The 11,173-nt window shown below is 34.9% G+C and overlaps 1 protein-coding gene across 6 annotated transcripts; it reads left to right on the top strand.

The window, feature by feature from the left end:
* Nucleotides 1-255: 255 nt before the first annotated feature.
* On the top strand, nucleotides 256-2,389 carry LOC106368392. 6 transcript variants are annotated; one of them, XM_013808342.3, is made up of 8 exons: nucleotides 258-723; nucleotides 803-1,076; nucleotides 1,362-1,452; nucleotides 1,539-1,671; nucleotides 1,779-1,860; nucleotides 1,942-2,059; nucleotides 2,131-2,288; nucleotides 2,371-2,389. In XM_013808342.3, the coding sequence occupies exons 1-5, from the start codon at nucleotides 619-621 to the stop codon at nucleotides 1,791-1,793; spliced, it is 618 nt and encodes a 205-aa protein (XP_013663796.1). In that variant the 5' UTR covers nucleotides 258-618; the 3' UTR covers nucleotides 1,794-1,860; nucleotides 1,942-2,059; nucleotides 2,131-2,288; nucleotides 2,371-2,389. The 6 variants fall into 6 exon arrangements, with proteins under 6 accessions (XP_048603781.1, XP_013663794.1, XP_048603779.1 ...); XM_022697209.2 differs by lacking the exon at nucleotides 2,371-2,389 and having other exon boundaries at nucleotides 257-723; nucleotides 1,539-1,656; nucleotides 2,131-2,287; XM_048747824.1 differs by lacking the exon at nucleotides 2,371-2,389 and having other exon boundaries at nucleotides 256-723; nucleotides 1,539-1,656; nucleotides 1,779-2,059; nucleotides 2,131-2,287.
* The last annotated feature ends 8,784 nt before the right edge of the window (nucleotides 2,390-11,173 follow it).

Genomic DNA, 11,173 nt, shown 5'->3' with positions numbered 1-11,173 from the left:
GTCAATATGTAATAAATGTGTAGATACTCTCCTTTGTTGTAAACCCTTGGAACCTCCACTATATATTGATAGTGAGAGCTAATGAGAAAGACACAACTTTCAAAGCAACACTTCTCTCATATTTCTAACAAAAGTAGAGTTTTGTATCTCCGTATGGGCAAAATCTGCCACCTGTCCTCTTAATTTAAACGATGTGTTTTTTATTTTTTTCCGGTTGGGTTTTGTTGCAAAATCAGATTCGAATGGGCTTTTGTAACTTAGAAACAGGCCCAGGTTCAACCTAGGTTTCATCGTCTCTCTCCCTTTACAACTTCGAGTTTCTGCCGTCGAGAGTTTCATGTCGTTCGTCGATTGCATTTCCTATTCCTACTCCGTAACGTCTCATTGATTTCACCTGGATCCGAGTTTAAGCGTCGTTAACCCACTCATCCACTCTCCAGCAATCAATCCCCCTCATCGAATCCCAAAGTAACCGTCTAAAGCCCCGACTATAAATATCTACTCTTTCAGCCATGGACAGCAAAGCTTCGACGAAACCTAATCAAATTCTCTGTTCTGCTTACCCATTACTGCGATGGCTAATTCATACACACTCCTTGCTGATTTGAAAGCCGGGCGATGCTCCAACACTGCGGCAGTTCGTTTGCTGAGGTTTTGGAGGCGAGGAACGTGAAGAAAGGTGGTGAGTTGATGAGTCTTGACATGCTTCCCCTTGATGAGAACGTAAGCAACTTTCTTACCGTTTAATGGTCTTGATTATTAATTCTGATTATCTAACTTTAAGATTTTCACCTTAAAACAGTCGACGCTTATACAAGGTTCAGTTAGTGCCATTCGTCAGCTCAAATTCAGAAAACGTCTAACTGAAGGATCTGTCTACATGTTGAGCGGTTTTGATGTAGCCCGCAGCAATCCCAATTTCCGCTTGTCCGATGCGCCCCTCTCCACAAGGTTCAATGATGGAACCTCTTTTGATAAGCTAACAGATTCGGTTAGGACCATACCTGCTGAGCTGTTCCGATTCCGTCCATACAATCAGTTGCTTGAGCTGGCGAACACAGGCAAACAGCTCCCTGGTATGAATCTTTAATCTTTGCTATTATGGCGCTATCTTCTCGCCCAAATACCAAAAAATGTTTGCTTATCCAATACTCTTATGTCTGCTGAAATCGTGTGGTGTATACTTAATTACTTACTGAAGTTATCATAAGTTTTGTGTGTTTAGGCACTTATGTCTACTGAGATGTTTTGTGGTTTTTGGTTCCTTTTCTTACAATTATTGTGTCCTTATAATTTTCATAGAGATGTTTTGTGTTTTTAAATAGCATGTGTCAACGTAAACATATTAATTTATTTCTCAGACATAATTGGGGAGTTAATTGCAATCAGGAGTACAATAACTCATCATATACCTGGGGCACAGCGTGTGATGCTCACTCTGCGTCTACAAAGGTACTCTTGACTTCTTAATCTTAATTTGTTATAATAGATACTCTAGCTTTAAACCTCATTTGACCTTTACCATCGTTGATATGCAGTGGTGATAACGTTTGTGTCAGTCTGTTTGACTCTATGGCCCTTGCGTTTCATAACAAATTTGATGCCTACGGGAAAGAGCCAAAAGTTGTGCTCGCCACAAGCGTTAATCCTAAGATAGTTGGGGATAAGCGAGTATTTAATTACATTTTTTTTGTCTTTACACATGGCTTCGAGGAACATGCTATATACAGTTTGGTACAAACTGTTTTTTTTTTAATTGAGCTGATATGTTTGGGCAGGGCGGTTGTTCCTGAATGCAACTTCTGCCACACATCTCTACTTTGACACGGAGACCGCTGCAGGAAAAGAAGTTTTCGACAAGCAAGTTCATCTTTCATACTAGATAAGCAAATATTTTGTCCACTTGGAGTATATTTATATTTTCTGGCAATTTTCTTGCAGCTTGCCAGGTCACGGAACAGAGCAGGGAACGTTTTCATCAAAGGTTGTTCATGCGCAGAAGATTGAACCACTGACCATTTCTGAGCTTAACCAATTTATTATCACTGCTGATTCTCAGGTAGAGTCTGGACTACTTAGATTGACCACTTTGTGATTATGTTCCTGATTTTGTTTTTCTGCACTGTACAGATTATTGAGTTTCTATGCACTGCTAAGGTGACCGGTATACAACAAGATGACGGTTGGTGTTATATTGGGTGCTCCGGGTGCTCAAAGAAACTCCTCCGAGAGATCTCTTCCTTCACATGTGTTTCATGTAATGAAACTAATGCTGTGGCATCACTCAGGTGCGACTTCTAAAATGTTTGTCTTTTGCAGTTTATAGTAAAGTTTAATATGAAAAATAATCTAATCCCCTGCTTGGATCAGGTATCGGGTGACACTTTCTGTGTCAGACAAAACTGATACTGCATCTTTCCTCGGGTTTGACATGGAGATGGCTAAGCTGACTAACATTCAAGCTTCTGAGACTGCACAGATTGTGGTATTGCCTAAAATAACCCCAGAACTATTAAGTAGTACTATTATTTGATCAATGATATCGAAACTATGGTTAATGTTTATCGGTCTGCAGGGGATAGGTGTTGATGCTCAGGTTGATACAGAGCTTCCTCGGTCCCTCGCTGAGATTGTTGGAAAAACCTACACATTCCAGCTTAAACTGAATGACTTCAACTTTACCTCAAAGCACCAGACCTTCACTATCTCTCGCATATTTCCTCGCATATTTCCTGAGCGAGAGCTTGCACCTATGCCAGCCTTTGTCATACCTGTTAGTTCTTACTCTTAATGTTAATTCTTGAATTTGCTGATACTTGCAATACATAAAGTCTATGTTTGTTACATCTTTATTACTAGGAAGGTGAAAATATCCCTGATGAAGCTCTGCCTCAAGTTGTTGCACCAGGAATGAATGCCAGAGTTGGTACGACTAGCAACAATGCAGAGGTGCCATCTACATCTGATGCTCATGTGACCAAACGTTCAGCATCGACCACAAATCAAGTAGCTCCTGGTGAAAACGACCCGAAGAAAGCACGCGTGGAATGAGCCCACTGCTATAACTTGAACAACCACCGTTTCTTTTTTTTTTTCAATTTATGCTTTATTATCTTTTCCTTTCTGTTATTTTCTCATATCCTTTTTGTTTAAAAACTCGATGAGGTGGTTGCTCATTCAATTATTAATGCAAATCATTTTCAGTTAAGCAAACATTCACATGGCCTGGATTTAAAACTCTGTTCTCAGGCAACCTTACATATGTTTAGTAATCTTAAATAAACCAAAACCGAGCAAACTTATGAAAAGTTGCACCGTTTATAAAATTAAACAAATTGCACACATTGTCACAATCTCTATGTTCACAATGCAAGCGTAAAAGTAATAAACTGGTCTTAATTATTACAAATTAGCGGATTTAAGCAGTTACCACAACAAAACCTTCTGAAGCCTGAGATTGTAAACAATATCGTTGAAGCATCCATGGCCAGCGTTGCATAAACCTCACGACTACACCAGGACTGTCGGAAACTGCGACAAATGTTACAATGTAAAATGACAGTTATGTAGAGCCTCAGAACAGAAGGAAACAATGAGGCAACTAGACAATCATCACCTAAAATTGTGTGACAAAAATATTGTTACTGTACTCTGCAATTAGTGCGAGGAATTAAAATATATACCTATATTTGATTAACAACACTATAAAAATATTAAAAATATTAGTTATTCTTACTTTAGATTTTCTTTGATGTCAAATTGAAATAGAAATCAAATAAGAAAATATAAACCATTACATTTCCATTATTTATTATTTTCAATATAAAGTAAATTTCTAAATATTTTATAAAATTAAAATATATTTTAATATAAAATAGTTTTAGTGTAAATTCACCTGCCCGTAGGGCGGGCCAACCCCTAGTTCATTATAAATAAAAATATTTTGAAATAGATAATCTGAAACTGTCACTACTATTTATACATATACATGTTTGTTATAATCCTATATGTATTATTATATATGAAAATGAAGTTAACCACGGTATCAAAATAATTGATTAGAATATTTGAATAAATGTTACTAACTAATGTATTTAATATAATTCGTACAATAATTTAATTATGTATTGACTGTGATTGTATTTTATTGTCAAATAAATTTTTTTCTTTTTGGTTTATTAGATATATATATACATATATATACATATTTAAAATATTAAATTGAATATTACAATGATAAATGTTTTGTTAATGTATTTATATTTATTTAAAAAATAATTTCTTATTTAAAAATATTCGAAATAGAAATGTATTAAATTTTATTATCTTAGGATTTTAATGAAAAAACTGTTTTTAGTTAATTAACAAAAATTATATTCATTTTAAAAGTTATTCTTACTTTATGATTAAATAATACTCTCTCCTATATATATATTAAAAGTTAATTAAATTATATTCATTAGAGATATTTAATAAGTATATTAAATATTAAATATAAATAATAAAATTTTCTATATATGTAAAAATCAGTTCATTCTATATATATATTTAGAATGTTGAGGTATTACTTTTTTGAATTTGTTTTTGATATATAACATCAAAATTTACTTAACCCGGTTTGCTTAACCAATTGGTTTTGTTAATGAATTAATTAAGTTTTGAACCAAAGCATTCTCTAGTTTTTTTAAAGCCGTAGCGAACTGGTTTGCTTAACTAATTGGTAATCAACTTGTGAACTAAAGTATTCTTATTAACCGTGTGTTATGTGTGTACGTGTGCCTACAGAAATCAACCCCGCCATTGTTATCATGTTCCTCTCCTCTTCTTTTTTGATAAGTTCATCTTTCTCGGGAATGTCAGCTACGTTGTTCACGGCTTCGTTTTGATCGGAGGAAAGCTTGGTGGTGGTGCTGAGTAGTAGTGAGGGTGATTTCTCCAGAGACTGCAGCGGAGAGAGGAGTGCGGAGCTTTTGAGCTCTTCGATAAGGATGAGGACGGAGGGTTTGGAGTGGAGGACTTCTTGTTGCTCCTATAGTTTTTTTTTCTGAGAGATTGATTCTTCCATTTGAGTGATTCAGTTGAGTTTCTTGCGGCGAGCACAGAGACGTTTGTTGATGAGTCCCATCACTGGTATTTCACCGGTGTCTAAGGAAGCTGTCTCAGTAGCGGTAGGAGTCATGGAACAATAACCTGCTTTCAATTTGGCGAGCAGAATCGATAGGTTTGGTTTTCTACGGATTACAATAATTAAGAAAGAAAAACTGATGAATTTGTGAGAATCGAACTCTCTTATTTATAGGTTTAGCATGTGTATTGAATGAGACAAAGTGGGTCGGTGGTGTTAAAAGTAACCTAAATGACGTTAATTGAATGCATCCTATGGTTACGCCTCCCCGTCTTCATAGCAATTACATGGATCATAGATTGACATCACAGTGGTGAGGTCCCCGAGAGATATGAAGATGGAAAGGATTCGACTTTTCCAAAATACTGCTTAGATTTTTTTTTGATGTATTCTTTGGCCCAATTACAATGTGTCTAAGATCAACTATATAGCCCATTTAATTGAAGACAAAACGTAGCACATATGTATACATGTAATGAAACAGTGAGTTTTTGTAAAATGGACAAGTGTCGCACTGAGAGTACTCGACTTTCTGACATAATACTGATGTGGCTTCATGAGAGGAAAGCAAACACTCTTTTATTATATAAAATCTGTCAAGCGTAGTAACAATATCCTCTTAGAAATATTTAACCCCATATTAAAAATAGAATTTAATAAACAATGCATGTTTTATGGTTTGGAACATTGCATTTGCAGCTGCAAAGTTGCCCAGTGATCTTAAACATTTTTGTAAATATGTGATTGGTAGTGGCCGTAGGTGCTATCCACAATCTCATTTATTTTTACACCACTAAATTCACACCAATCAAACTTTAATAAAAATTTCAAAATCATAGCTTTTGAAATAATCTACAGCTGTACAAGTGATCTGTAGAACCAAAAATCTAAACCAATTTTTTGGAGCTTTCCATAAAATTCTACAGCAATAAAATCTAAAATCACGTTAAAAAATTTACAGATTTTTTTCTACAGTATAATTTTTAAAACTACAACCATTACCAATCGGACTCAGATTTAAGATTTAAAATTTGATATGAAATGTGTAGGTAATTGGTTTTAATGAATCGTTAGATTAGTAATAGCATCTAAGTATAAATTATACTTATCGCAGGCGACACCATTATAGAAAGTAATTAAATGAAAGGCAGGAGATGTTGGCAATTAATTGAAAGTCATTTGCTCTAGTTACGTGAAGAGAAAATGAATCGTGTCACTAGCTTTTAATTATATAGATGCGACTAGGGAGCATGTGTTTTGGGATTTGATCGGATCTCTATAAGAAAGATTTGAGAACACCGTACAAGATCCATAAAAGCACGGATTTTAAACTGATTATGGTTTTGGATGGTAATGATGGCAGTGTTCGTGTTCATGTGAACGATTGCATGCATGCATTACACAAAAAAAAAACGAAGGAGAAACTTAGAGCTTCTCAATCGGGGTAGTATGTGAGAGAAATAATAATAAAAGTTGAGCAATAAGATAAGAAATGATCGTTATTTTAGAAACTTTCAGAACCTCATTAGATACCTATATATCAGATAGACTATTTAAGTGGTTTATTTTTTTATTTTTGTCTAAAACAAAATATCATAATTAAGCTATAGTAAAAATAATAATATCAAATGACAAGATACATAAAAGAAAATATCTGTAGATGAAGCTGTTTAAGAGCATCTCTACTCACATTCTATTTTTTTACTTCAAAATGAAGTTTAAAATAAGAAGTGATTTAACTTCACTCTATTTTTCATTAAATAATGGAGTAATATATTTTCCGTTTGTTCATTATTTCATTTTTTACTACATGAAGTAGAATTGGAGCAAAATCACGCTGCATTATAAAATTATTCTATTTTGAAAGAAAAAATTAGAATTTTACATGGGAGATGTTCTTATACATTGAAAATCACTGTGTGTTTTCTGGCTCTGTCTTAAGTTGACATGATCGGTAGGGAATGCAACAGTACTTGGAATGAAGTAGGGTATGCATAATGATAATTATAATATGATAATTAACTGACCTATCTCTGACCTATCGCTTCAACCAAAACATAATTCTACATCTGCCACTGCATCTACCCAAGATATGCATGATTAATTATGTACAATGCATTGTTAATTCTTGAGAACATAATACGTTCAGTTTGTCTGCATTGTAGCTGTGTACACTTGAATTTAGAACTCCACATACTTCATACTGCGGGCTAATACACGCTCTGGGACTGTACATGCATTATGTGGAGGAATGTCCACGGTTCAATATAAGTACAAACTACGCTGTGATATCAAGGTTGGTCATTTCAAACCTGATATTGCAATTAACAGCTACGAAAGTTTTTCAAGAGAATCATCCTGGTTATATTATTGTGCTTCTTTTGATTCAGTTGAAAGGGATGACCTACGTCTGGTATAAATGCTGTACGAGGTTCATTTCTGTGGCTAGCTGCTTCTTTTAAGGAGAAATTGTATCCTTATTGGAGTGATGGTATAATTTGCATAATATGCCATCAATTGTATAAGTTGTAGTGGTAGTAGCGTGGAACCACTACAAGAAATATGTATATTCTTAGCTCACGGAAAACGCTATAATAGAGTTTTCATAGCGTTTTCTCATATGCTATGTCATCGGCAGCCATCATAGGTGTCCCTTCTACAGTAGCATTTTTTATTGACGCTACGAAATGTGTAGAAACGATAGAAATACTTAGATGATATTATTAATGTAACTATAACACTATCTTTTTGTTACAAATTGATTATCGATTTATATTTAGTGATATAATAGATCGTTATACAATAGCAATGGTATATTGCTATTATATTTTTTATTTATAGCACCGGAAAATGCTATAAAATTATATGTATTTAATTTACACAATTGAATTATAATATAAATTAAAACTAAAATTAATCCAAATTTAAAAAGAAAATTGAATTATATTTATTAATTAAAATCAATTTACAAATAAAATTAGTTTTACAAAACTAAAACAGAATTAAAAAAACTAAGTAAACCAGAACACATTAAACCAAAACCTAACCTCTTAAGGTGCTCACTCACCAATGTTGAATCCGAAAAGCTCATGGAGCTTGATGCAAAATGGTAGCCTGACATGCTCAAAGTGCCTAGTGCATACCCCACGTGTTTCTACAAGGTAAAACACCGAGTATATTATGGACTTTCTGTCTGCACATAATGTTGAATATTGATTCGGTTCTTAATAAGTAGGCGGCTCCTTTCTCTAGAGTTGTATACAATTAAAGGATTCAAAAGATTAGTATGTGCTCGCTCCTGGTAAATCAATTTTGCTAAGTTAGATTTATGCACATAGCCGATCGAATGGAAGCAAGTTAAACATGTGCTTAGTAACCAAATACCCATATCTAATTGATTTTGTAAACAAATAAAAACTCTCTATTAACCATTTTGAATTTTTGTCATAATTTGAACAATTTTGTTCGAATTATTATGGTTATCATTTAAAATAAATGTTGTCGAATTATTATGACAAAGACAATTAATAAAATAGTAATGAAGAGTGAAAGAAAGAAATGTAAAAAATATAATAAAATGCTTAAAAAGTAAATTATATTTTGTAAGATGTCAAATTATTTAAAAATACAATAAATAAAATGGTTAGATTTAATTAAAAAAATGAAAATCTGTAAAAAAAAAACCATTTAAAAATTGGCAAGTATTGTTTTATATTGTTATCCCCTTATTTATTTATTATGTGCACGAAGGCTTTGATTGCAAATATTAAAAAGGCTGAGAGAATGAAACAATTAACGGGTATGAAGGTGGCAAGAGCTTGTCCAGCAATTTCTCATATGTTATTTGGAGATGATAGTCTTTTCTTTTGTAAGGCAAAAAAAAGAAGAGTGTCAAACCATTCTTAGAATTTTGAAGGAATATGAAGTTGTGTCAGGGCAACAAATAAATGTCCAGAAATCTTCAATTCAATTTGGACATAAGATCGAAGAATCCAGTCGACAGGAATTGAGAGATATTCTGGGAATACCGAATTTAGGTGGAATGGGATCTTATCTGGGTTTGCCAGAGAGCCTTGGAGGGTCTAAGGTACAAGTGTTTAGCTTTGTACAAGATCGTTTGAACAATATGGTCAATGGATGGACTTTTAAGTTTTTACTAACAGAGGAAAGGAGGTAATCATCAAGTCGGTGGTTACGGCTTTACCAAACCATGTGATGTCTTGTTATCGATTACCAAAGGCTATGGAAAAGAAGTTGACGAGTGCCGTAGCTCAATTTTGGTGGAGTCGAGGAGGAAGCACAAAAGGCATGCATTGGAAATCATAGGAAAGCAATTGTGGCGTTTGATAGAGAAACCAAATACTCTTTTCGCTCGAATTTTCAAAGGACAGTACTATAGGAATGCTTCACCCCTTCAACCGATCCGTTTATATTCCCCGTCATATGGCTGGAGGAGCATCATATCTACTAGATCTCTGGTTAGCAAAAGACTAATTAAAAGGGTGGGAACCGGTTCGTCTATTTCGGTATGGAATGACCCCTGGATCCCAACCACTCGCCCGAGACCAGCAAACAAAAACCTTCATAATAGTCACCCGGATATCACAGTGGATTCTCTCATTAATTCGGAATCCTGAACATGGAATTTGCAGGTGATTCAGACTTTAGTGGATCCGCACGATGCCAAAATTATTGAAAGTATTCCACTGAGTAGAAATCAGCTGGAAGATAGAGATGGATGACATTTCACTAATAATGGGAAATACACGGTAAAATCAGGATATCAAGTAGAACGAGTCTATCCTGATAAGGAAAAACCACCAGAATTTTATGGACCCACTGTGGACATATTGAAAGCATTCTGTTGGAAGGTGCGGTGCCCTCCGAAAATAAAGCTTTTCTTATGGCAACTTCTATCAGGGTGTATAGCGGTACTGAAAAATCTAAAAGCAAGAGGAATACAAGGGGACATTTGTTGTGCAAGATGTGGAGCTCCAGAGGAATCCATAAATCATGTTTTCTTCGAATGCCCTCCGGCACGACAGGTGTGGGCACTTTCAAGGATACCATCAAATCCTCATATCTTCCCTCTCAGTTCTCTTTTTGCAAATATGTATCACCTTTTTTGGAGAGTTAATCCAAAAATGGAGGATCACAAATTTGCATGGATATTATGGTATATTTGGAAAGGTCGAAACAACAAAGTTTTTAGCAATTTGGATGTTGATCCAAGAGATACGCTTAAACTAGCGGAACTAGAATCAACACTTTGGGCGGAGGCACATGTAACAAGTAATCAGAGGGTTGCAAATCAAGTACATGAAATAATTGTACCAACAATACCGGGAAGATGGTGTTTCATAGATGGCTCATGGAAAGATAAGGAACAATTCTCAGGACAAGGCTGGTACATCACTTTAGCGGGTTTTGATGGATTGCTAGGGGCACGGAATGTCAGGGCAAGTCTTTCACCTCTTCATTCGGAGGTAGAAGCGCTAATATGGGCAATGGAATGCATGAGGAATTTACGGAAATTTCAGGTCACATTTGCGACGGATTGTTCTCAATTGGTAAAGATGGTTTCAGAACCAGAAGAATGGCCAGCGTTTGACAATTACCTGGAAGACATTAAGCTTCTAAAAATAAGCTTTCTAAACTCAGAGATCGTTCATGTACCTCGGACGGAAAATCAAAAAGGCGGATAGGTTAGCACGCAGTGCTAGGAAACAACCGTCTTTCGTCGTTCACATGGATGTAGAGTTACCGGTTTGGTTTACAGAGTCGGTTTGGTTTACAGAGTCAGTATGAGTCTGTAGATGACTGATGTCAAAAAAAAAAAAAAATAGAATAAATTTAACTAGCCGATGATTTTACTAAATTTCCGTTTGATCATTTCGATTTGCGATCATTTAAGTCTTAACTTGAGTATTTCACAAATGTTATTTTAACAATTCATAGTTAAAAGGCCGATAGACTTATTGTGCTTGAAGCCATGTGATGCCAGGGCCGGTACACGCAGAGATAAATGCACACATTTCCTGAGTGACT

This window comes from Brassica napus, chromosome C2 (assembly GCF_020379485.1).
Source record: "Brassica napus cultivar Da-Ae chromosome C2, Da-Ae, whole genome shotgun sequence".
Lineage (NCBI taxonomy): Eukaryota > Viridiplantae > Streptophyta > Magnoliopsida > Brassicales > Brassicaceae > Brassica > Brassica napus.
Note: the sequence above shows the minus strand (reverse complement) of the source record. Positions and strands in the feature narration are given on the sequence as shown.

Coding starts and splice junctions, on each gene's coding strand:
- LOC106368392 (XM_013808340.3), top strand. CDS start 619: ATGCTCCAACACTGCGGCAGTTCGTTTGCTGAGGTTTTGGAGGCGAGG. Junction 724..802: donor TGCTTCCCCTTGATGAGAAC/GTAAGCAACTTT, acceptor ACCTTAAAACAG/TCGACGCTTATACAAGGTTC. Junction 1,077..1,361: donor CACAGGCAAACAGCTCCCTG/GTATGAATCTTT, acceptor TTTATTTCTCAG/ACATAATTGGGGAGTTAATT.